General features: G+C 35.0%; 2 protein-coding genes and 1 long non-coding RNA gene across 3 annotated transcripts; 1 reads left to right on the plus strand and 2 right to left on the minus strand.

Moving 5' to 3' along the window:
* Positions 1-16: 16 nt before the first annotated feature.
* LOC117124038 (coiled-coil domain-containing protein 84-like) lies at positions 17-4,580 on the plus strand. Its single transcript, XM_033270158.1, has 9 exons — positions 17-203; positions 738-904; positions 1,115-1,280; positions 1,870-1,950; positions 2,441-2,478; positions 2,780-2,879; positions 3,001-3,121; positions 3,429-3,561; positions 3,927-4,580. The coding sequence occupies exons 1-9, from the start codon at positions 78-80 to the stop codon at positions 3,991-3,993; spliced, it is 999 nt and encodes a 332-aa protein (XP_033126049.1). The 5' UTR covers positions 17-77; the 3' UTR covers positions 3,994-4,580.
* On the minus strand, positions 4,420-20,587 carry LOC117124033 (centrosomal protein of 164 kDa-like). The gene is made up of 28 exons (XM_033270153.1): positions 20,475-20,587; positions 19,921-20,043; positions 19,391-19,502; positions 18,689-18,920; positions 18,126-18,266; positions 17,688-17,819; positions 17,302-17,373; positions 16,956-17,033; positions 16,714-16,809; positions 16,416-16,570; positions 15,844-16,071; positions 15,580-15,711; positions 15,187-15,358; positions 14,832-14,954; positions 14,229-14,348; positions 13,721-13,843; positions 12,996-13,292; positions 12,205-12,392; positions 11,293-11,455; positions 10,998-11,058; positions 10,455-10,600; positions 9,841-9,965; positions 9,407-9,617; positions 9,047-9,154; positions 8,425-8,590; positions 6,845-7,348; positions 6,513-6,594; positions 4,420-6,183 (listed from the first exon to the last, which is right to left on the minus strand). The coding sequence occupies exons 2-28, from the start codon at positions 19,991-19,993 to the stop codon at positions 5,931-5,933; spliced, it is 4,293 nt and encodes a 1,430-aa protein (XP_033126044.1). The 5' UTR covers positions 19,994-20,043; positions 20,475-20,587; the 3' UTR covers positions 4,420-5,930.
* A 3,255-nt stretch (positions 20,588-23,842) lies between these two features.
* On the minus strand, positions 23,843-25,887 carry LOC117124065. The gene is made up of 2 exons (XR_004447920.1): positions 25,101-25,887; positions 23,843-24,774 (listed from the first exon to the last, which is right to left on the minus strand). It is a non-coding gene; the product is annotated as an uncharacterized LOC117124065 (long non-coding RNA).
* Between the last annotated feature and the right edge of the window lie 11 nt (positions 25,888-25,898).

Raw genomic sequence — 25,898 nt, forward strand, 5'->3', positions numbered from 1 at the left:
AGGTCTACAAAAAGAACATAATAAACGTCTGGATTCAGGACTACTGTTTACAATATTTTTTGCTAAAAGGCTGGTGAATGATGTCTGAAGTTTACACTTACTGTGACGTTTGCCGTATAAATCACACATCTGCAAACAAACATTCATTTTCCTCAAAGCATAAAGCACGGTTAAAAACAATATTGTTAAAGTTTGGCTCAAAGGTAAAGTTATTATGTAATAAATAGAGTTAGGCCTAGGCCTAGTTCCTAGGCCCACTGACTGATTAATCATCACTGTAAATGTGCCCATTGCTCCAACCAACGCACCCACCCAGGCCGGAGAAAGCTAGGCCTAGGCTAGTCTAGTCTGATCCAGCCGAGGTCCATGGTGGAATTTGCAATTCTGTAGTCCTATGCTTAAGTTCAGCTCGGGAGGCTAACACGCATGTTAATTTATATAATTTGTTTACTTCAAAGTATAAGATTCAGATTTATTGGATCGGTTGGCCTAGCTACTCTAGGCTAGGCTAGTCAGTCACTCTTGTTTGGAGGGCACACATCTGCTGTGTATAAAACTTTAAAAAAAAGAAAACCCATTCAATTTCAAAATGTAGTCTTACACTAGGCCTAATAAATCAAAGTGAAAATTCACAAAATAAAACTTACAAAAAACATAAAATTTATTTTAAAAGCACATTTTTTATTAATTGTCTCTCCTTTACGCACTATCAAAGTAGTTAAATTGTTTATTAATAGGTCGCTGATGCCAAGAAAAAGCTGTTGAATCCGGTAATTACTAAGGCCAGTTCAGAGACATCTGAGGTCAAAGTATGGTGCTACATGTGTTCGCTTGAGGTTAGAAGACATGAGGCAGACGATCATGCTATCATCATGGATGCTGGTCTTTTGGAGCATTTAGCAACGTATGTTAATGCATAAGTTTAGCTCCATATTATTTAAGGTTTTATTTTGTATATCATGAAGACATAGATACATTTTATTCATTAAACAGTAAAATTTTATTCATTATAATTAAATTAAATTTTATTCATTAAATTAAAGATACTTTGTTTGTAATGATGTTTGAGATGATGAATACAATTTGATTTTATTATTATTTTTGTCATCCTTAGATCTGAACATTCTAAAAAAGTTCACCAGTTCTTTTGGGATAATAGATTAAGCAAAGATCAAAAACAGAAATACCTTGTGAGTGATGAAGAGCTTGATTCATTCAAAGAAGCTTTAAAGGACGCCCTCAGTTGTTATGAAGACAAGGAAGAGATGCAATTAAAAAAGGTATACAACACTGTATGTGATAATGTTTGCATTACATTATGAAGAGTAGGACAGTTGATTGTAAGCTAATAATTAATTTTAGCCTGTATATTTCTGTCATCAAAACAGCTTTATGTTAAAATATACCATGAAATAATAATAATAATAATAGATGGATTTATATAGCACAGATAAACGAGGTCTCTATGCGGTTGGGACTAGATGTTGCACTTTTCAATAACTTTCTCCTTCCCTGAGGGTCACTTCATGTCCACTGCAGCCAGTAAACTGGCGCACTTTCATCTGTCCACGACAGGGGCAGAGTGAACCAGTACACCGGTGTAACCCCCTACTCATCTTGAAAGATGTACTGGGTTCTTTAAAGTGCACATGAGCATTTGTGTACACTGGGCCTATGGTTTATAGTCCTTATCCGAGAAGACTTGTTCCACCACTAGAAGTATAGAAGCGAGCCGGCCGCAAGCCCGTGCCGATATTGTTGGCTATGATCACGGTGCTCCTGCCTTAACCGCTCGGCCATTATACATATATTGCCTAATATATTGAACATTAATATTTTTAAGAACTTTGTAATGTTATTTTTCATCAGGAAGCTGCAAAGATACAACAAGTTGAGAGTTCTCAGGCGGCCTTACTCAACCAGACCCTCTCCTCATCAAGTGAGCAGCAGGTGTGTCCCATCGTGTAACAGAATCAGTACCCACTGCTTACTGTATACCTTTGAAGTTTTTGTTGTTTTGTTATGAATTTGATTTATTGTAGTGAGCCACTTTAATTCAGGCAACATTAGTGCACCAGTGGTGGCTATAGGGCACGGTATACATTAAAGAGTGATGGTTAAGCTGTCTTAGCAGGGGGTGGGCATCTGAATGTCCAATGGAAATCATTGAAGTGGGGGATGGCCTGGAGGTCTGAATGTCCAACAGAAATCATTGAAGTCAGGATACAAGTCCCTTCAAACTGGATAATTTTGGGACATTATTGAATAAACAAATTATTTGCCATATTGAACATGCCTAGGTACTTGTGGTTGTATTTTGTTTGTAGGTGTACACTATTCATAATCATGAATCCATGTAAGTATCTAACTCAGAGACTACTAACAGCACTGCAATTCTTAAGATTTACTTCAATGTCTATTGTTTCCTGAACATATTTAGAGTGGATCTAGCCAATCAGAACAGCAATCAAGAAGTCGGTAAGTATTTGTATAAAAAAAAGTATTGGTTATCATAATATGCTATAGAATTCAACAAAATGATTAGAATAAACTGTATCTTCTAGACTATAATCAGTTGTATATAGCACATCTTACAAAGGCATCTATGCATTTTAAATTATTACCCCAGGATAAATACATCAAGGAGTACAATAGGAGTGAATAGGGGAATTGCATACACTTATTTCTCCACCCCTGCTGGCTCCAAGCATAGGCCTATAATGACATTATATTTAAAACTAATCCAAATTTTCCTCTCATTTTAATGCTTTGATCGTAGGGAGAGACAACCAGGAGGAAGTGTAGGCCTGTCAGCGAATTTTAAGGTACAAACAGAGGGGGTGATTGCAAGTGATGGATTAACATTCATTGGACCAAGTGTGAGTTTGTAGACAGATGCTGTATATTATTACAGTATTTACATGTTTATATATAATTATCTTATAATACATAGATTAGCTTGAATCAAAATTTTAAAATCAAACAATACTATTGTTTTAGAAATGTTTATCAGATGGCAACATTCATACCGGTGCTGTTCCTCCATGGTTACGAGCAGACGATAACAATGATTCAGAGCAGAAGCCAATTGGTCCAACAGAGAAAGACTTTCAGGAACATTGTAAGTTTTCATTTCATAGATCTTTGAAACAATAAAGACAGATTATGCAGTGTGTTATATTTCATTATATTTAAATTATTTTTCTTCAAGAAGATGTAAACATACTGTAATTGAATAAATATCAATAAAACTGCTGTGGTGCTAGACTACAAGGTGTGGATAACAAGTGAAACAGGGATGTATGAGGAGTAGAAATTAATCTGGTGGTGGAACTGTAAAACTTTTTTTAAAGAGTAGTAGTAGTACAATAAATGAAACTACAGTATTTCGTTCCATGTATCATAAAGTTGTTGCTTTTAATTCACAGTAAAAAAAGAACGTAAACGGAAGTTGAATCCCGGCAGAGTTGGAGCAAATTTTGACCGTGCATCCTCAAGCAATGCTGACTGGCTCCCTTCATTTGGGAGAGTCTGGAACTCTGGTAGACGGCTGCAGTCCAGGTAACATTATTCATTACATTACCCTATTTAAAACAGTGTTTATGAAAAAATTAATAGCAATGCTTGTGTATTTTGAATACAGCTATAAATATACGGATCTCCCTCTAATTAAAGACCCTACCAATTTAATACCATCTCCATTAATGACCACTTTCCTGTGGTCCAAATTGAAACAAAGTACCAAAAGTGGTCTTTAATTTGAGGGAGGCCTGTATACATTTTAGCAAATGTATTCTGTGCCTAACAAATTGATGTCCTGCAGTGTGTTAGATATTGATGTCAGCAACAATTCCTAAGTGAAATGTTAAAATATTTTTGTCTTACCAACTACCATCTACTGTACTTGTGTTTATTCCTCTAATTAGGCAGCAATATCAACGCGAGACCGGTAACTGGAAGAGGCGTAAAGCGGACAACAGCAGTGTTCCATGAGATTCTCCTCTAGCAATTGCTTACTAAAAATCATGTGTTATTGTATAGCACTATATTGGTGTTTATTACTGCAATGTACAACCTCCTTTACTCTCTGGGATTATACGTAGACCAATACATTTTTTACAAGCAAAACTCCGGACATGTGATGATTGCTAGCACCTAGACTTTTTCCTTTGGCGTAAATAGAAATGCATCTGGTATCACTCTAGAATTAACTAGTGTTTATTCTCACCTTAGCATTATGAAAATGGTATTAGATGCCCATACTTCCAGGTGAAGAGAGAAAACCTTGCAAAAGCCACTCTTTAGAGTACAGTAGTTGTACAATATACATTTTATATCCACACTGTAAAGTGTCAGAATTTACACCAAATGTATTGTTTACCATATGTTCTTGAATAAGCAGTGAATAAAAGTTTCAAATCATAGTAAATTTTGAGTTTATTCAAAACACTTTTCAAAACCTTCCACAATCAATAACAATTATTACCATGTTTGTGGGACAAGACCATACATATACAAAATGTTCACTTGCATAAAAAAAAAGTTACTGTTCAAATGGAATAATATAATGTATAGGGATGGAATTTAGCAGTTAAGTATTTACATAATTAAGTACAGAGAAGTGTTTACATTCTACATTTATTATTTACATTTATAACAATCATTCAAGGCTTCTTTCTGGGTGACGTTTCAAAGTTTGCTTGGTAATACAAATCTATATTCACCAAATATAAACATGAAAAATCGAATACAGGTTTCCCTCCAATTAAAGACCACTTTTTGGACAGGATTTCCATGGTCTTTAGCATTTTTAGTCTTTAATTTTAAAAATAATATTAAAAAGATAAGACAGGTGTTCTTTCATTAGAGGGGTCTTCAATTAGAGGGAGTTGTGTACTATAAATAGCATACCCTGTAGTCTCAAGGTATATATTTTTATTTTTGGTAAACTTTATACAAATTGTAGAATACAGAAAGAGTATTGGAAAATATATAACCATATTAGTATACAGAAAACCTAAAAAGTATTAATTATTTGCATATTTTTATTATATCTGTTGAGATATGTAATTTACTAAAACAGAAATAGGTGAGGCTGTTTGTGGTGGGTATGTCAACTCAGGGAGCTTTTACAGTGACAGTATAGCCTGGTTCTCACGAGAGCCCTAGTATCCGGATTGGGAGCTAACCGTTAGCACCTGCGTGAGAACGCCTTATGATTTAGCGGTATTCAGATACGCTAACGGTTGGCAATTGATGGCGTTTCTATCATCAACCAATCGCACATACGCGTTTACAATTTCCAGTTTCTTATTGGTCAGTGATTCGATCATCATATTGTTGGTATCCGGATCGGGATTTTCTCGCATGGACAGACAGCAGCTAACGGTTAACAGCATCCGGATACTGCTAACCGTTACCTGCCGTGTGAGAACATAGCCAATAAAAACAGTGGGTATTTCTACTTGATGTTTACCTCGTGGCTGATTTAATTCCTAGCATATAGTACTGTGCACTTTTTTCTTGCCATTTCCTGTCAACTGGTTACACACATCTTTTACTACAAACTGCAAGCAAAACCAAAACACTAAAAAACCTTGCATGTCATATGTACCTGTATGTCTCATCGTACGTGTATGAAAATCTTTGTACATGTCGGGGTCACAGGATTCACTCAGAAATAAGCAAGCACCGTGGGAAAATTCAGAATGTTATGTGATGGGCAAGCAAAATCAAAATACTGCAAACCTCACAACATGTCATATGTATGTCTCAACATGCATGTAATACGGTCATGTCTTCTGCTCACTGCTTCCGATGACATAATGCTGTTTACTGCCATTTTCATTGGACATGTACTTCTCTGGTGCTTTTTTTGATATGCAATTATTCTCCAAATGTTCTTAGTACTGTAGTGCGAAGGCTAAATCCTACCGAGGTTTTAACCGTATCTGATTATTCTCATCCAGCTCTAGCCTCATTGCTCCAAAGCCTTCATTATCAACTAAGTGTGAGGCAGTGTTACTGTTATTTGTGCTACCAATTGGCATAGCCCTGGTTTTAGGCAGATCATTCAACCAGTTGCTTTGCATGTCCTTCATGGCATCAACTGAACCGAGTCTTGATCCACCGATGTCTGCAGTATTGCGCCTTGCACTCTCACGAAAAGACCGCAACTGTTCACTAGAGTATTAATAAAAAGAACAATGATTTAGGATTAAGACAAGTCAAATAATTATGCTGTCAAATAAAGATCTAATGTATTATTTTATTTTTTATTTTATTTAAAATCACACCCAACAGCGGGAAACCCACCACTTACAGAATGGATTAACAATAAAATGAATGTATAAATATGGATATATAAAAAAGAGAAGCATCACAAGAAAAAATAGACAACACTTCAGCATTTCTGCAACCATTGTATGTACTGTATGCATGTATAGAAGTGTATTCTTAGAATTTGATGTTTATGTGATTAACAATAAATTTTATCGACACTTTGATCTAACCTGGCAGGTATATAGCCTCTGAACTTTGACCCTGTTGAAGTTGAAAGACCAGTGGTGAGAGGTTTTACAGAACTTGTGTTACCTTAAAAAAATCAAATGAAAGAATTAATGCAAAAAATTAAAACTATTATTTCTACAAAAACATCTATGCCCACCTGGTTGAGTATCACAGTATATTATTATTATGCTCGTTGTGCATTTCAGACTTTAAAGTCAGGCTCCGGAGGAAAACAAATTTTTGATATATTGTAGAACTGATTTTTCATAAACATTTGATCGTGGGCCTACATTGAGCAGCCAGTCTTAAAGCCGAAATTAAGCAATGCAGTTACCTCCAAAATATTTTCTCCACTTCCTTTCCAGTACTTGGTCAGCCGATTCCGATTGTGGTTCACGGAATGCTGGTGAATTTCTCATTGAGGAATAAACAGAAAACCCTGTTGAAACACCTCTCCTATAAGAATTGGTGTAATCTGGATTAAAGTAGTGACTGGAGAGAGGAACTCTATTCGCTGGTTGGTAACCATAAGAGGGGGTTGCATCATAAGGTGTATACGTGCCATTCAGTGATGGTTGAAAGGGTGGAGGTTGGTGAGGTGCTTGCTGGGGCTGGACGTCATTGCCAGTTGGATCCAGTGCTCCATTTGGAATGGCACTACCTTGTGGAAGTTGTTTTTGTAAAAGACCCATGACATCCGTTAACTGTTTGTTGACTTTATCAAGAGAGGAAGTGATTGGTTCGATCACTGCTTCATTCATGGTTGACCTCTGTGAAAGCAGTGTATCAATACCCTTTAGGATGTCTGATGCCTGGTCACTCTTAGAGCTCATACCATCTGCAGAGAGAGCAAAAAAAATATAAAAAGAAAAAAAAATAATATGTTAGTAATTTACCATTCTTACAAGAGCAAGAGTGAAGTTTGAGGAAGTGACTTCAGTGACATATAATATAATGAGCTTTCTCTATTAATAATAATTATATGTAAATAATAATTAAATATTTAAATAAATTATTTTATTTAAATATTTAAAATATTTAAATAATAATTTAATTAATTATAATATATAAAAAATTATATAAAATATTTTTGTTTCATCTAATGTTTCTTCCAATTTTATTTTATAACTTTGCAGTTAAGTTTTTCTTTTTTTGGGGGTTACAGTGTTTTGGTTACAAGAACTGAACTATTTTGGAAATCAGTAATATGTATTGAAAGTGTATATTCAGTATAAAGAAAGAATAAATAAATTGTTGACTTATTGTAGAGACCTCTATGCATGTAACATTATTACCCCCGGTCGTTGGATCAAGCACATATGGAACACATACTCAGGTCCCTTGGAAGAATTTCATAATGCTGCAGCTGTAATCAGTGCATGGTTGTCTTTGAACCTATCAGGTACCCACTTGTACTCCTGGGTGGAGAGAGACATCCATAGGTAAAGTGCCTTGCCTAAGGACACAAGCAACTTGCAGTCAAGAGTTTCGAACCCCGACCTCAAGGTTGGAAGTTCAAGCCACAACCGATGCGCAAACCGCTTTTATGCATCTTTAGACATCTTATATTTTTTCTGCATGCAGTGATATACCCATAGCCAGCTGACTTCAGGAAGACATTTAATAATACAGTAGTAAAAACATTCTAAATTTGGAAGAGTGGGTTAGTTTGTGGGAGTCTTATGTCTGCTTTGCGAAAGTGCAGTAGACCGTGGCGCTTTTTGTAAAAAAAAACTGCCAGGATGCTTAGGATTCCTGAAACGCCTTTAACTTAAATTATAGATTAATTTATTCAGCATATCGAAATATTTCAGCATGCAAACATTTCTAAGTAATGTACATATAAACGCTCTGTATTATTAGCCCTTTGCAGAATTTATGAAAAGCATAAAAAAATGTTCATGGACAACAAACCTTTCACTGAAAGAGGTGGTTTATTGACACCTGGCCTGTACAAGGGTGTTTTAAAATCCTCGCCATCCTCCTCTTCATCATCATCTGAGGAGTCGCTGAGACTAACATGATGCACATGCTGCCTCTGCCTATGGTACGTCACATCACTTAAGTCACTATCTGAACTCTAGTGTAACAGAAATGCAAGACAAGAAAGAGAAATACAATTATATATGGCATATATCTGTAATTCATATGACAGATAACAGACACGTTTTAAGAGTGATTTATTTAAGCTGTCTGTTATTTGTCATTGCTTGGAAATTACACAATTAATTAGCAGTGCTGTTAGTGGTACAAGACCTGAGATACTTGCCTGGACAATCTATAGGCTATTACTATCATTCTTATGAACACCCCTACAAAGAAAGACAAGCATATAGACATGTAGTGCCTTCAAACAGGTGTTCTATTTCTGTGTAGGGGTGATAGATAATAGTCTGATTATCCATGTATTTAAAGAATTGACAAAGAGCCTACACATCACATTTACCAGGTACCTATTTACTTATTCTTCTACATTGGAAAATGGTGATAAACAGCTTTCCTCTAATATTTATATATTAAGGAAACTTTTTCTTACCACATCGATAAGAGACTCTTGTAACTGCTTTAATTTTTGCTCTTTTTCCCGGACCAGTCTGCGACCGGCTGTTACATTAATAACAGCTTTATCCAGCTCAATAGCTTCCTGGTGGAACAATAGAGACAAATGCTCAACATGAAATAATAATATGAAGATTGCATTCGAAAAACATACAATAAATGATGTCTGCATTTGATTTCAAGTTTGACGGACACAAATTTGAAAGTATATTCCTAAATTACCCTTTCTAAGCTAAGTTTCAATAAACATACATTTTGTTTGATCAGAATGATAATGTCTGACTGAATTAGATGCAAGTCTGGCAGATAAAATTGGACAGTATATGTATGGAATTACCCTTTCTAAGCTAAGTTTGACATCATCAAGCATTGATGCACTACTCGGGGACAAGCCAGCGACGTACTGATTGCGAACATCCCTTCGCCATTCCTGCTTGGCATTTTGTAGTTTTGACTGCCTATTGTTGAGTGTTTTCTTCTGTTTCTTAAGGAACATTTTGGCACGTTGTATGGCGCTGCCCTCTTCAATCAGCCGCACACGAAGATTACTATGGAAACAATTTTTTAAACGTTAGGTTTTGTTAGAAGATTGTATGAAATATTTTAAATGTTTCTTTTAACCACCATGCTACAGCTTCACACCTAAATTATTTGTTGTAGTATTTTTTGTTAATAAGTATTACCTGTATTACTTAAAACTATGGTTGCTAATCAAATATTTTAAAATAATTAATATTGCAGAAAACACAATTATATATAAATCAATTTTACCTTTGCTGAAGGTGATTACGAATATTCAAATGAGCGAAGTCATCTGATGGTTCACTTATATCATCATCAAATTCGCCATCATGCCAAGCATAGTGATGACTTGACCTTGTTCTGTTTTGTCCTGCCTGAAAATGGAGAACAAAAAAACAGGTGAATCTTAACAAGCAAAGAGTTTTCAATAAGATTGGAGTGCATACAAAAAAACAGAACAAAATGACCAAACCAATACATGTTAGAATTTTGCAATAATACAAAAGAGTACGCAAATCAACTAATATAACATTTATAAATGGTAACTACTAACATTGTTCTAATAGATGAGAGAAACACTGAACATGGCTTTAAAAATTCTACAGTATCATTTCGACCTGTGTTTAATTTAAAGCTGATAAAGTATTTAATTTGTTTAAATGAGATTTATTAAGATGGTACAACAGACAGTATAAAACCAAGACAAGAATTTCTTTCATATCTGGAAGCATGCAGTGATGAGATATTTAGTATATTACAAGATGAGCAACATAAACATGTAGTGTAGACAACATAAACATGTAGTGTAGACAACATAAACATGTAGTGTAGACAACATAAACATGTAGTGTAGAATGACTTACCAAAGCAGGTCTTATATTTTCAGTCCAGAAGCTCCCTGAATGGTAACTTCTACCACTATCCTGACGTGACCTGTGTACACCTGAGTTTGCCCGCTCTCTTTGATGCCCTGCATTGCTTAACGACTCCCTGGAATTCACTTCAAAGTCTTTGAAATAGAAAAAAATGATGCTTACCAAAATTATTTCAACATTTAATATAGTTCCCCTAATAACAATGCTAGCCCTTAGTTAGTGCATATGTATTTGATCAAAGGCATACACAACTAGCCAGTATCAAACTTCCGACCGTACGTATAATGGCCAACTTAGACAGCTTCATACGACACAACCCGACACGATTTGCTGTCGCATCGGGTCTGTGTGAGTTAAACACAGATGCAACAGTTTGCGTTGGGCAAAGTTACGTTGCAGAATATTAACATGTTTAATATTTCTCACGACGGTTTAAGACTGTCCCCGAGGATGAATCGCATTAGGTCGCATCGCACAACGCTGTCTGAGTTTGCCTTTAGGGACCTACATTATATAATATATAATACTTACCATCAACATCATTTTCTAATAAAGGTCGTGAAAAGTCTCTTGGGTGAACCATTTCCCTTCGCTAGATAGAATGAAAAAAAAATTGATTCAATATATTAATGACATTTATAATTATACCAAAGACAAAATATATTTATATAATATATATCAGCATTATACAGAATTAAAATATGAATAATGTTAGCTTACATGTACTGTTATTATTTATTCATTATTCCATCCAACAGCAAATACAAAATTCATACCAAAAATAAAATATCTTTATATATGCATCATATGAATAATGTTAGCTTACATGCTTGGATGGTGATGGTGTTAAAAGTTCCTTCATATCCATCACATCCGCACTTGGTGTTGTCGGTACCATGTTGCCAGGAGAAACCTCTTCGGGACTTGCATCTCCATTCACTGGCAAATGGTCATGATGTAACGATGGCTCACTTTGCCGTATATTAGGTCTGCAAGCCAAAATTGTCAACTTAATTACAAATTTTAATAGGTGCAAAGCAGATGAGCTTTTGGAAAACTCCTGATTGTACTGAGGAACCTGGAATTTAAAAGTAGGCATCAAAACCACTGAGCCACAGTTTAAATACCTTACTTTGAATAGAGGCCCTCGCTAAAGTCTCATTTGGAACAAAAACCTTCCTTAAATAAACGCCTCCGATTCCCAAATGAATGTAAACAAATTTAATGGAAGCAACTTAATTCTCAACACATTCTATTAATGTTCTTCTCCAGTAGAATTACATTTTTTCTAACTTGGTTGAAATCAGCAAGTCTTTATAATCACACAATAATACAATTTCACGGTAATTATGTGTTTTAATTTCACATATACAGTGAAATTAAGGGGCATTTAGTTGAGTATATAAGATTAAAGCATCTCAATCGAAACGTTGAGACTTTCTCAACTACAACAGTTCTTTTCAGAACTACTTACATGGTGTACCGCAAGCTTCAACATAATGTTATTACTTCAAACAATACTTTATATATGTATCCATTAAAAAGCAAAGCCATTCTCAAATAAAATTCTCTCTTAGTGTTTCGTATCTGCAAAGAAAGGCGCTTTATAAATGACCTGATTGGATTGGATTAAAAACCTTCTCAACAATAAATGCCCTGGGGTGTTTTTTCGAATAGTCTATTGTTTGAAGCACAAATTGAGTTTTATTTGAAATTTACACAAAAACATATCCTTCACCTTCTACTCAATTCTTGTTTTTCTTGTTTCATTCTTTTTATATCTGACTCAAGGTGTTCTCTCTCTTGCCTCAGCAGTTTTAGCTGATTTCTCTCATGTTTTATTTCATCCTGAATCTGTTTAAGTAGCACTCGTAATTCCTCCAGCTCCCTAGAGGTCAGGGATGCTGCCTGGTTTGCAAATGCTTCCTACAAAAAAAAAATTTTTTATTGTATACTGTTGCACTATAGTCCAATTACATCCCAATTTTAGGCTTAGAGATCAGATTTGTATTACAGTATTAAAATTATTCGAGACATTTTCACGAATATGAATCATAGTATTGTTACTGCCAAGCAAAACCTACAGATCGGGTTTTAGAGCTAGAAATCTACGAAGCAGAAGCCAAGCTCCAGTACCTAGCTGGCATGGATGGCTTAGGCCAAGCTCCAGTACCTAGCTGGCATGGATGGCTTAGGCCAAGCTCCAGTACCTAGCTGGCATGGATGGCTTAGGCCAAGTTCCAGTACCTAGCTGGCATGGATGGCTTAGGCCAAACTCCAGTACCTAGCTGGCATGGATGGCTTAGGCCAAGCTCCAGTACCTAGCTGGCATGGATGGCTTAGGCCAAGCTCCAGTACCTAGCTGGCATGGATGGCTTAGGCCAAGCTCCAGTACCTAGCTGGCATGGATGGGTTAGGCCAAGATAATACATTTTTTTAAAGAATAAAACTTGAAAATAAAGCTATTGAAACATATGATTAAAAAAAAGACATAATTATCACCAGCAAATGAAATTGTTTATAGCTCACATCTTTTTCTCCTTCAAATTTCATCTGATCATCTTCAAATTTAGCCCTCCTCCTCTTAAGATCATTTTCCTCCTTTTCGATCTGCTTGGCCAGCTTCTCCAGCTTATGCTTTGTATCATCCAATGATTCACTGGTCTCCTTGAGGGCGCTCTCCTCATCTTCATGCTTTCTATGAAGCTCTTCCTTTCTCTCCTCAAACTCCCTTTGCAATGCATTTAGTTCCTTCTCATGATCCTTTGCAAGTTTTGATTTTTCACTCTCAAGTTTGGAATTTACTAAACCTCTTTCTTTCTCTTCCTGGAATAAAAAACAGAGCACACATGTAAATAAAAACATAACACATTGCATGTTTGTTATTACAATGTCTAGAAAAAATGCTAACAGTGGTAATGTTTGTCGAAGCATCATAAAAATTGTATCACAGTTGACACTATGATATATTACACAGTAATTGTAATTTTATATATTTCATTTCTTTTTTTTATCTGCACAACAGAAAATATACATATCCATCAATTCATACATACATCCATCAATCTACCTATCTATCCATTCATTCATCCATCCACATATCTATCCATCCATTCATCCACCTCTCTTTCCATCCATTCATCCACCTATCTATCTGTGCATGCGCCCATCCATCCATCCGTCCATGCAACCATCCATTTACCAATCCATCTATTTATCCATCCAAACCTGCTTACAATTACACATTTTCTTACCATTTTCCTATATTCCTCCTGGATATCCTTCAGGTTTTTTTCATGTTCTTTCCTTAAACTATCCAACTGTTTTCTTTGATCTTCTTTGACTTGATGTTTCCTTTCCTTCAGCACATTCTCCAGCTAAAATCAACAAAGACAATAATATTATTAAGTATAGTATTATAATTAAGCTTAAATAAATCGCAACAAATAAAGTGTGTTGGTTAAATTTATTTTAATTACATGTTTGTGTTAGTTACAACATATCACTGGTTACAAGACTGCAACAGAACTTGCATGATTCTGTATAATGCAATTTTTGAAATAGATTTGAACATATATAAAATATAAGACTTCCTGAAGCATTCGAAGACCTGAAAGTCTTTGGAAGACAGTTTTTACTTTTGCACATTCTCAACAGGCCCTATCTGACTTTTGGCCTTTGATGAATGTTGAATGGTTAAAAAAAAAATTAAAAATAAATGTTTATTTTTACAACAAAAAGCTGACGATTGTTGATTCATACCCCATCCTCCATTCCAGACACAGCAGCTTGCTTTTCTCTGGTTGCTCGTAGTTTATCCTCGGTGCTCCTCATCTCTTCTTCTTGTGCATCTTGTAGTTTAGCAAGCAGGTCATCAAGCTCCTATAAAAAAAAAATATCCACAAGCAAATTGTGAATACTAAATTAAGATATAAACATTAAGTTTTACAGTTTCTGATAGCCAGTAAAACTAATACAGACGAATAACCAATAAATAATAACTTGTGTTATGAGTTTTTGTTCAGGTCTGCCTAACACAAGATGTCTTTTTTAAAAACATGTTCTTGGGTATGTGCCATCTTCCTTTTGATTTTGTCATTTATTCTCTTAAACTTGTTTATAATGTATGCTTATTGTTTACTTTAATTTTTGTGCAATTAGAGGAGAATAAATGTCTTATTGAATTGAATTCCCAGTAACAGGGCTTAGAAGGTTCCCAATGTTATAAGAGATAGGGAAAACAAAAATAAGAATTTTAAGTGGAACTTAGTAGAGCTGTAGCCTTGCAATCTGAGTCATGGGTTCAAATCTAAGTGACAGAATTTTTTTTATATATTAAGCAAATATTGAAGCTACATTCCCTACCCGCTGATGCTTGTCAGTTGCTTCTTTCTTCTTCACTTCCATTTCTTTTTCATAATCTTGTGCAATGTCTTTCAAAGCTGATTGCAGATCACTTTCAAACTTGCCTTCCATCTGTTTAATTTCCTGGTAAACATAAAGTTAAATGTTACTACAGTATGCAAAATAAGTATGCACAGAAAATGTATTTAAATATTCATGATTGTTTAAGACATTCAAATACACAAATATTCATGTATACTGTATACACGAATATACTTTCCCACCACTGCCAGCAACACCTAAATACCGAGGTCTCTTTCTTAATTTTCTAAAAAACAAATGATAGTTGTAGCGTTTAATCAACATCTTTGAGTACCTCTTCATTTTTTTCTTCCAACTTCTTCTGTTGCTCTTCTTTATATAATCTCACTTCATTTTCAATCTTTTCTGCAACTTTCTTCTTTTCTTCATTTAATTTCTCATCCTCACATTCCTTTACATCTTTAAGTTCTTTCTTGACTATATCAATTTTATTTTTCATTTCATTCCTGTAATAAATAAAATAATTAGTTTCTTCAATCTCTTTTCCTTGCTACACCAGATGCCATGAACAGGTACTCAAAGTTTGAGAAGTCAAAAAATCAGATGGAGAGGTGCACACATCAGAAGTAAGTGATTCCAAGTTGGGGAGGCCTCACCTGACAGTAGGCAGATAATATTTGAAATGTAGATGATAAAAGATAAGATAAATACAATGAGCTGTACAAACCTCAACCTCTCTTCTTCATCTTCTTCTTCCTTCCTAATATTCTCCCTCATCTTCCTCATGTTATCACTTTTTCCTTCCATTAACCTTGCTTCTTCATCCTCTGCTTCTTCCTTTACCTGACTCCGTAATTCTCTGAAACATAACAAAAAACACCAAAATAATTCATTACTACCCAATGAATTATATAAAGTAATTTGAATATTGAAAGTTTTATAGCTCAACAAGACAGTACTTATAGGAGATTATTGAGCTAAATTCACTTACTTTATTGTTTGGTCTTTTTCTTTTGTCATCTTCTTCTCCTCTTCTTCAACCTCTTTATCAATCTTCTCCTTCAGCTGTTTCAGCTTTTCTTCCTTGTCATCTAGCAACTCGAGCTTGACATCCTCTAGTTCACTCTGTAGACGTTCCTTCATCTCTTTAATCTCTTGCTCATGTTGTTGCCGCAATTTCTTTTCCTCTTCATGAAGATCACCCTGCATCTCCATTCTCCTGCAAAGATTTAAATTATTAAGTGAATCACCTTTAAGTTTATTTGTATGTGTACCATCCCCTACTCCCAGAGATGTGTACCCTTCCAACTCCTAGGAAGTCTGTGCCTGTAACTTGGCACAAAATAATTCCCCATGAATCATTGACATCGTTTTAGGAACACATATGCTTTCATTTTGACCAATTACATCTCAAGCAGCAATGCAAGACATGGTAACATTAGTCCTATTATAATCCAAGATCACTGGATCTATAATTGGCAAAGTGACACGAAGTGCAGCTATCTCTGCTCCCAGAGGAGGCCTACATTGCATAAAGTTACGTACTTAAAATTAGGATCTTACTTAAGGGCTGCACTAGCTTGAAGATCAGCTTTTTGTTTTCTTTCCATTTCTTCTTTCTCTTTTTCTTCCTTCCTCTTCTTCTCTTCTTCTTTGGCAGCGATCTCATCACTTTTTCCTCCTGTTGGTTTCTTCATCCATTTATCAAGTTGATTTATCTAAACAAATAAGTAATATTTAATATTAGAACAAATTAAATTCCTATGGATTTTTGCATTAGCAAATGTTCCACATAATTGATTAGTAATCACAACGTATTAAATACGATATAGACATCTTTTCAATAATTATGTCTGCATACCTCTTCCCTTGGAGTTGGTGTGTCTGCAATTGGTTCAAGATCAGCCACATCCATCAATCCAAGTCTCTTTGATATTCCAACATCAATTCCAAAATCCTGAGAAAATATCATCACTTAAAATTAATTAAAAGGAATCAAGACCAAAGAATCTTGCTTATATTATCACACAATTTTTTCTATCGTTACAATAATAAAGAAATAAAGTTGGAAATAATTGTGTAGTTAATTAATAGTAATCTTACCACATTAACATCATCATCGTCGTCTTCACTTTCTGACATTCCTGTGCTTTTGATCATCTTCAATTCTGATTCAGATTCCTGTAGAATACCAGTTAAGTAAAGTTTAGAATCCGTATGGATAATCCATATTTATTGGAAACAAAATGGCATGAAAATTAAAGAATGCTGATATCTACAAAAGACTGTAGACAAAACATGACAATGATAACACTGATGATGACAATTATGATACTGATAATGAAGATTACATTAATTAATAATATGATGATGAGATCGATGACAGTGATGATGTTGATGACAACGACAATGATGATGATGGCAATGATGATGATAATGGTATTTATACCTCATAGCTTAGATCATTGATGTCCTTTAAATCAAGGTCAAGGTTCAAACGTGGTGTTGCTGATTCCTGGGACTGAAAACAAATATTCATTAAATTTAATAACACAAATAAATAATTCAACTTTCAAAATGAATAAATACAATATCTTACATTAGAAACTGACTATATAATGTATTTTATGCATATAAGTCAAAAATAGTGAATATTTTGGTAAGTACAGCAAGATATTCGCAACAATTATGAGTTCTTTTTAGAACAATTCATGTGGTGTACTGTCACTACTGTTTATTTGTATTGAATGCTTTAAACAATATTATGCATAAGAATAAAGGATATGCAATGATATAAAGGACGATGAACCAGGCTGGAAAATTATCAACTTGTACCTCATCAGAAAAATCTGGCATCATCTGGATTTTCTCCTCCCGACCACCTTGTAACAACGGCTTCTTCTGATCCAGAGAACCATTCTTGCTTTTCAGAAACCTAGAAGCATCAGTCGACTGGCCTAGATCACTCTGAAAGAACATTCAATATGCATTCAATATGCAAGTAAACAAGTAATAATAATAACAGAAGGAAAAACAGCTAAAAATGGAAAGTTGATTTCATAATTCAAAGTGTGTAAAAAATTTCAGTTTAAAATTTGTCAGAATTTGTCTTTAAAATATGTTAAAATTGTCACAAGTTAAGACTAACATTTAAAATTTCACTAACCTAATAATTTGATTTTAGTATTCCATAACAATATATACATAAGAATCAAAAGATGTTTTGCAAAAAAAAAAAAAAAAATAAGAAATACAAATACAAAGGTTATTTACCCCAAATGTAGAGCCTAATGTGCTCTTCATTGGGTCCTTTACTGAACCCAAAGCGCCTAGTTTGCCTGTACCGGCAGCTGTACTACCAAGCGAACCAATGCTGGATCCTAACACCATGTCCTTCTTCAGAGGTGCAAGTGACTTAAAATAACAAGATTTTATTCATTGTAAAATGTAACTGTATATTGTGTAACATTTTGAGAAACAAATGTGTGTCAATGAGACAAGGGAATTGAATAAACCAGCCTGCCTCGTAGTTGTGTCGCTATAGTAGAGCTACATTAATCCAGGATCATGGCTATGAATCATTGGGACAAATATATATTTTTCATTTTTATCACAATCATGGAACTAGATAATGAAAATTGATATTCTATATTTTTATGAACATGAATGAAATGAGACTAGTGTATATTTAATAAATACAAAAAGACAAATATATTCATCATTTATATAATAATCATGTAACTGGATAATGAAAATTAACATTCTATATTTTTATGAACATTAATAAAATGAGACTAGTGTATATTTAATAAATACAAAAAATATATATAACTTACAGACGCTGGGAGTCCCCCTTTCTTCTCATTAGTTTCCTTTTTGCCTGCTTTTTTGTCTTTTTTATCCTTTTTCTTCTTACCATCTTTTTTACCACCAACATGTTTTCCTGACAATGCCAGCTTTTCTCGTTCCTCTATGACCATGGTCCGGTAGAATTCGTCACAAGGGTGGTCCCACACACTGTCACCAGTGGTGAAGTTGAAATAGTAGATGTCCCCATTTGTGTCCTGACTAAAAGAATACCGAAGAAGTCAACAACAATGACAATTGCCTAATTATAATCTTTAAATATAGTTCATATCTATGTATAAGAAGTAAGGTAGAAAAAAATTGAACACTGTAACTCCAAGCTCTCAGTACCCATCTCTCTTTCGTTGGCATCAGACTCTTCAGTGCTGTAGGGGTTTCCCGCTCCCGTTTACCTTCCTAGCAAGCCATAGATGATACCAATTTATACTCCTGGGTAGTACCTTGCCCAAGGAACAAGAGATAATTCAACATCCTCATTTACAATACAAAAGGCTTTGTTGCCTAAACTAGTGTGGTATATTCATAAACAGCATAAAACAATTGGCTTTTACATACACTTCTGGAATTGACAACTAATAATGTAAAAGTTTATGGTCTCTTGGGAATGAAAGTGAGAAGATTTTTAAAACCTATCAGTTCAAATAGACAGGGACTTTTCTTACGAGTCTTACCATGGTTTCCAATCTTCCGGTAAAGGTGCAATGATGCCCTCACGGGCAATCCACATCAATTCTGGATCCTCATCAGGGTTAATGCCAATCACGGATGCATACTCCCTGATTTCTATCATAGAAAATAAATATTATGGTTACACCTCATGCACTTCCATTAAGAGTTCCAAGAATTGAACATCATGGGAAGAGAAATAGACCCTCACCTCCGCTTCCATTGTGGAGAGGAAACTGGTGTGCCATGCCAGTAACTTCTCCTTAGCAGCAGAAGGAGGAACTCACTCAGAGGATTCTACAGATAGCAGAAGGAGGGGAATTATTATTTAGTGGGTCTCAATGATCGAGGATACTACAAACTAAAATTAAATGTAAATTGGTTGAATTTGTGATATTTAACATTTTTCTATCAGTAGACTTTTGTACAATCCCCATGAGCACTCATCTTCATGAAATAGCAGCATGCTATAATATAAATTCTGTACTACCATTGAAAGTAATGCATAAAACAGCATTGTGAAAGTTTACTTTACCGTCTTCATTTGGTTGGTAATTCTCATCATAGTCTTCTTCAAGAATAAGTTGGTCTCCCATTAATGATGACATGTTTGCATGACCTTCACTGCCAGCCACAGAGAGTCAAGATTTAATGCATTCTATGAATAGTATGATACCAAAAATGAAAATTAAATTTAAGAAACTAAAAATTATTGTATTGTAGGCAGTCTCTTTAGAGGCTAGGGCCCTAGTTAGGCCTACGACTACGTACATATTTTATACGGTAGGTAAACTATCAGAGTAATCTTTATAAAGTCAAGGGAGGTTTTCATTGAGTTTAGCTCTTAGTCTACCAACTAGGCCTCAGGCTCTGGTTGTTTTCGCCCAAAAGGTCATACACAGATAGAGGCGAGGCAAGCGTAGGTGGTCGCTATCTGGCGGCAGGGCTAGGCCTATCCCCATCCTAACTAATATTAAATACGGAGGCCTAGCAGCAAGGGTACAAATTACAGAAATATAATGTCAAACATACCACTTATAATAGTCTATGTTAACATAAAATAAGGTATAAACACATCACAAAACTTACACATTTTGTTTGAAGCTAGTATATCAGCAATAACCCAGCATGAAAAATACCCAAACCTCTTTCAAAATACTTCGGCGTTTGATGTTTGGTTAAATTATAAAATTTGTTTATTGTAGTACACGTTGAGGGCGGCAGAACGCCTACACACAAGATTTTTCATTGAAACAATATGAGTTATATTTTCGAAAAACAATCCGTCATAATTATTTTTAGAAAAAAAAAAAGATTTCGACAATTAAAAAGTACCATATAAAAGCAATTGTTCATCATTGTATATATATTTTTTGGCTTATTAACGTATTTAAAAGTTACATAGAAATTATAGAAACTGAAGGAACGAAAATCTATAAAGTCAGTGAATCGAGCTACACTTTTACTTCCAGTCCGCAAATCAATGTTCAAATGTTCATGTTTCATTGTTGCTTTTTACCACAAAATCTATCTATTTTATATGTCACGATTGGTGCATATTATAATAGAAGTTTTGGTGGTTTGAAATACTTGAGTGTGCACGGAATGAATGAATTAATTAAATTCCCACCTAACCATTTCATGTCACATACAAAGCACTGTCACTTAATCAGCCACTAAACCCCAATGCCACATATCATTCCAGTAGCGTAACGCCTCAGTTTACAATCTCATGCGGTGGTCCGCAGGGCCCCGAATTCTGGGGCCCCGAAGGGGTCCTAACCATAGGTTCCTCGATCTAGCACCCTGACCATAGACTTTGTTGATAAATTGGCACCATAATGTGTCTCTGAAATCGACTGTAGGGCATATATCATATTATAACGATTAAAGAGACCCGGGACCCCACCAAATTTGTCAAAAAAGAAAAAATATAAATGCATAAAAAGAAAATTATATTCACAATTTTAAGTCCGTGAGTGCCATTTCCGGCCATCTAGACGTGCCATAATAATACATTTTCGTATCTCAGCCTCACAAGGGCTGTAGGACATCATCCAGTGGCGGAGTAAAATGTGGGGGTGGGGGAGCTGCCGGCCCGGGGCGCCACTAAATTTGTAAAAATATTTCAGTAGACGGCGTTCCGTCATCTATCGTTAACAGGGAGCGGAGTTGCAGTTGTCGTTCGACAAAATTACAATTTTTCATGGGACCTCATTTATGCAACATGTGTTTAATTGTTAATCAGTTTATTATGTATGTATTTTTATATATTGCACAGGATTTACTGATTTTTTTTTGGAATTAGAGGTTTATAAAAGGATACTGATTGTGTGATTAATCCTGGTGCTTTCTAAAACGGAGTCGACGTTAAGGTAAATAAAACTCGAAAAAAAAATACCTGTTCCAAAAGGCATGTTTGCATACATTTTTATATTATTTGAAACATCTTAATTGAATCTATTATACTGTGCATGATGATGGTGATCAGGCATACAGATTTCAAGAAAAATACAAAACAGCGTGTGATTAATCGTGGTGTGATTAATCCTGGTGCTTTCTAAGACGGAGTCGACGTTAAGGTAAATAAAACTCGAAAAAAAAACTGTTCCCAAGGCATGTTTGCATACATTTTCATATCATTTAAAACATATTACTTGAATCTATTATACTGTGTATGATGATGGTGATCAGGCATACAGATTTAAAGAAAAATACAAAAACAGCGTGGTGTCCCTGTGCATTTTTGCATACGTATTTGTGACATAGTTTTATGTACTTGTTAAAACATTGATACAAACCAAAGTTGTCAGTTATTTCATTTGAAACCAGTGTCAGTATAATCTTAGGTAAGCATGTGGTTAACATAAGTAAGAATTCAGTCCAATGAAACTGTTTATCATCTTGATACCTTCTGACGAATATTGACCCTACCGGCGTCACCACGGCGTCCCCACAGATCGATCTAACGTGACGTTGTTATGTGGGTGTTTAATAGATTATTGAGAATGGTAATATCACCAAGAAAATAGATAAAATGACAGTTGGATGACCAACAAAGACAATTAGAAATCATTAGAAGTTATTTAGTATGACTTTATTCGGAAAATTAATCTCAAAATCGAGTTGCCGTCCCCGGCGTTGTCAGTGACGTCGTATGATTTGTGTGCGATTTTTTACCTTAACCACTAAGTAAAAAATAGTTGAGCCATGCAGTACCTTGCAAATCAACCCAGAAACCCGGTAGTTTGTTGATTGTTTATTGGTAGCGTCACTTCACTATCTTTGGCAGTTGCGTCCCCGGTGACATCGTGAGGGCATGGTGAAGGTTGGTTACGATTTAGTGGCACACCTATTGAGTATTTTCATTCATCTGGCCATGTAAGTCAGTGGCGTATCTAGATGTCATTAAATAGGTTGCCCTGATGGGGAGGGGGAGCGAAGGTAAAGTGGGGTGGGAGTCGATGATCACTTGAGGGCGGTAATTCGCAAAATAAGGTGATTTTAGGTGATATTTAACTACTTGACCGTGATTTGAAACTCAGTATAATCTTAGGTTAGCATGGTTAACATAAGCAAGAATTTAGTCCGATGAAACTGTATATCATCTTGATACCTTCCGACGAAAATTGACCCTACCGGCGATCTAACGTGACGTTGTTATGTGGGTGTTTCATAGATTATTGGGAATCACCGAAAAAGTAGATAAAATGACAGTTGAATGACCAACAAAGACAAATGAAGACAATAGTTCGTCATTACTAGTTATTTAGTACAGTATAACTTTTTTTCGAAAAATTAATCTCAAAATCGAGTTGCCGTCCTCGACGTTGTCAGTGACGTCGTATGATTTGTGTGCGATTTTTACCAATTAACCCCTAAGTAAAAAATATTTAATAGTTGAGCCACGTAGTACCTTGTAAATCAACCCAGAAACCCGGTAGTTTGTTGATTGTTTATTGGTAGCGTCCCCGGTGACATCGTGAGGGCATAGTAAAGGCTGGTTACGATTTGGTGGCACATCAATTGAGTATTTTTATTCATCTGGCCACGTAAATCAGTGGCGTATATAGATGCCTTGAAATGGGAGGCTGAGGGGTTGGGGGTGCGAAGGTGAAGTAGAGCGGCGGGGGGTCGATGATCAGTTGAGTGACGCTAATTCGCAAAATAAGTTTTAAAATTTAGTGGGGTGGGGGGCAGAAAGTGGGGCCCCGATTGCATGCCTCCGCGAACTTTTTGTGTTCTAGACGCCTGAAATTAACCTCTGAGGCGTTTTGGGCTTTTTTCTTTTTCTTTCTTTTTTTTTTTTCCTTTCCGAAAAAAAAAGGGGGGAGGGGCGGTGGCGGCGCCAAATCTGCCGCTGATTAAAACTGTAACAGATAGATTAGTGATCGCAATACATATTGTATTATGCATTACTTTTGAGAGCAATAGAGACAAACTCAACAAAACATTCACTGTTCGTTTTTTGTTTATTATGTAAGCTTGTGAAAGATCACATTGATTAAATTATTTATAGCAATTATTAAATATTACACAAATATACACACATTTCGTAAACTAATATCTCAACTACGGCATTGTATGTTTACATAAAAATTAAAATCTACAGTAATCAATACAGTAGTTTGCCCTATACTGTAGCAACAATTAAAATAAAGGCAACGAGATGAAGGCAACATATATCAACAGGTGGATCTATTTATATATATAATGCTGATATTAAATATTTATTTATAAGTTTTCAGATTTAGTAAAATGAATAGATTTCTATATTATTTGCTTTTATTAAAACTTGAAAGTGGCTTTTAAAACACCATACAAAGATATTTTTGGTATGAAAAAAATCACACTCTTTACCAAATAAAGGAATATTGCATATCACATTTTGTGCACAATTGGTTGTGTGCACTATATGCTCATATAAAGAAAAGAGTACATCATTCGAGACAAGTAGGGGATACTCCGTTGTACCGGTACAGTCAGCTCATGTGTGGACACTGAGAGATGCTGATACCGGTTTACCGGGTAGCACAGACACAAAGGACCCTTAGGGGCAAAGAAAAGTCACTGTATGAGCTGCTAGTCACACATCAAGCACCATGAGCATCTTGTTTGATGGATACTGGTGCTAAATAGAAATGTACACTATTACTATTATTATTATAGTACCATACTGTTTTTTTTGTGCTTTTCCATTGTATTATTAGGAAGATAACATCTAAAGAGTCTAAGTGCATTAACAGCTTCAGCAGTGTATGGAGAGTACATAGACATCATAGAGGATTTCCTCATTTCTACACAATTTGTCTCCTTCAAGTTAACAGAGCAATCATCTTAATAATAGTGGTAGAATTAATCTTTACCAGGTGGCTTGACATATTGCCTCCTAAAAAACAAAAACAGAAACAATAATCAATATGGTAGAATCTACCAACCACATTTCTTTTCATTCAAAGCTTTTTTCATTTCATTTTCATATGCCAGTATAACATTAAAACAATGTGCAGTTATAATAATCTTAGTATAACTACATAATTATGGTCTGGGGCAGTTTTTAGCAAAAAAGTAAAGAGTATCAAATCTTAACATGTCTAAATATGGCCATGATGACATCACATCATGACCATATACAGGCACATCTTGATGAAATATTGACATAAAACAGTTGTCTTTTAAAGAAAATTGTATAAGCTGCCATAGCTTTACACTTACAAGAGATTGTTAGCTGCTTGTAACTCTGATATCTTTAATTCCGTTGCCGCCATCCAATCCTTGTACTTTTCACTCCATTGCAACTTTAACTAAAATCAGATAAAAATTAAATTTATGTACATTAGAAGTCATTAAATGATGATTCATGATGTCAACAACACCAAAAATATGTTTGTATTCTATAACACATATTGCTTCACACTGTTAATAATAATAATAATAATAATAATAAGATCTATAAATCGCACACATCAACTGCATTAGTGCTCAAGGCTCTACGGGAGGAAGTTATCATTGTTTATATAGTGAATGCCTAAAAAGAGCATTTTCATATTTTATTGTGAATCTTCAGTGTTGCAACTAGCAATCATTGTATTCACATTTCAACCATAACATAGCAAGTACCCTAGGATATAAGCTAAATGCACAGCAAATGCATAGCAAGATAGCACTCTCCGCAATTTACATATAACACAATAGAAGCATCCATTCATGCAGAAAGCAACAGATAGTAATTGTAATTGAAATAAAACATGCTCTAAAACAAAATTCGTTAAATTGCTGGAAGGATGATATTAAAAGCAAACCTTTGATTGTAAAATATTCATTAATTAAAACGTCACGAAGTATGGAGGAGTACCTTCTTGACGGTACTGATTTTGAAGGAGCATCAATAAAATTTAAGCTCCGTTCAAACACCCTCCCTCTCCAACAGCGAACTAAAAAATGGTCTAAGGATCAGAGTGACACTGGATTTTGTAAGGTGTGCAATGATAATTCCATTGAAGACATTGATCA

Source organism: Anneissia japonica, unplaced genomic scaffold (genome assembly GCF_011630105.1).
Source record: "Anneissia japonica isolate Jap-2015-1 unplaced genomic scaffold, ASM1163010v1 scaffold522_len1101056_cov227, whole genome shotgun sequence".
Lineage (NCBI taxonomy): Eukaryota > Metazoa > Echinodermata > Crinoidea > Comatulida > Comatulidae > Anneissia > Anneissia japonica.

Coding starts and splice junctions, on each gene's coding strand:
- LOC117124033 (XM_033270153.1), bottom strand. CDS start 19,993: ATGTCATCATTAATGGGAGACCAACTTATTCTTGAAGAAGACTATGAT. Junction 15,712..15,843: donor GAAAAAGACCAAACAATAAA/GTAAGTGAATTT, acceptor GTTATGTTTCAG/AGAATTACGGAGTCAGGTAA. Junction 9,966..10,454: donor AAAATATAAGACCTGCTTTG/GTAAGTCATTCT, acceptor CTCCATTTTCAG/GCAGGACAAAACAGAACAAG.
- LOC117124038 (XM_033270158.1), top strand. CDS start 78: ATGATGTCTGAAGTTTACACTTACTGTGACGTTTGCCGTATAAATCAC. Junction 204..737: donor TGTTAAAGTTTGGCTCAAAG/GTAAAGTTATTA, acceptor GTTTATTAATAG/GTCGCTGATGCCAAGAAAAA. Junction 1,951..2,440: donor CCTCATCAAGTGAGCAGCAG/GTGTGTCCCATC, acceptor GAACATATTTAG/AGTGGATCTAGCCAATCAGA.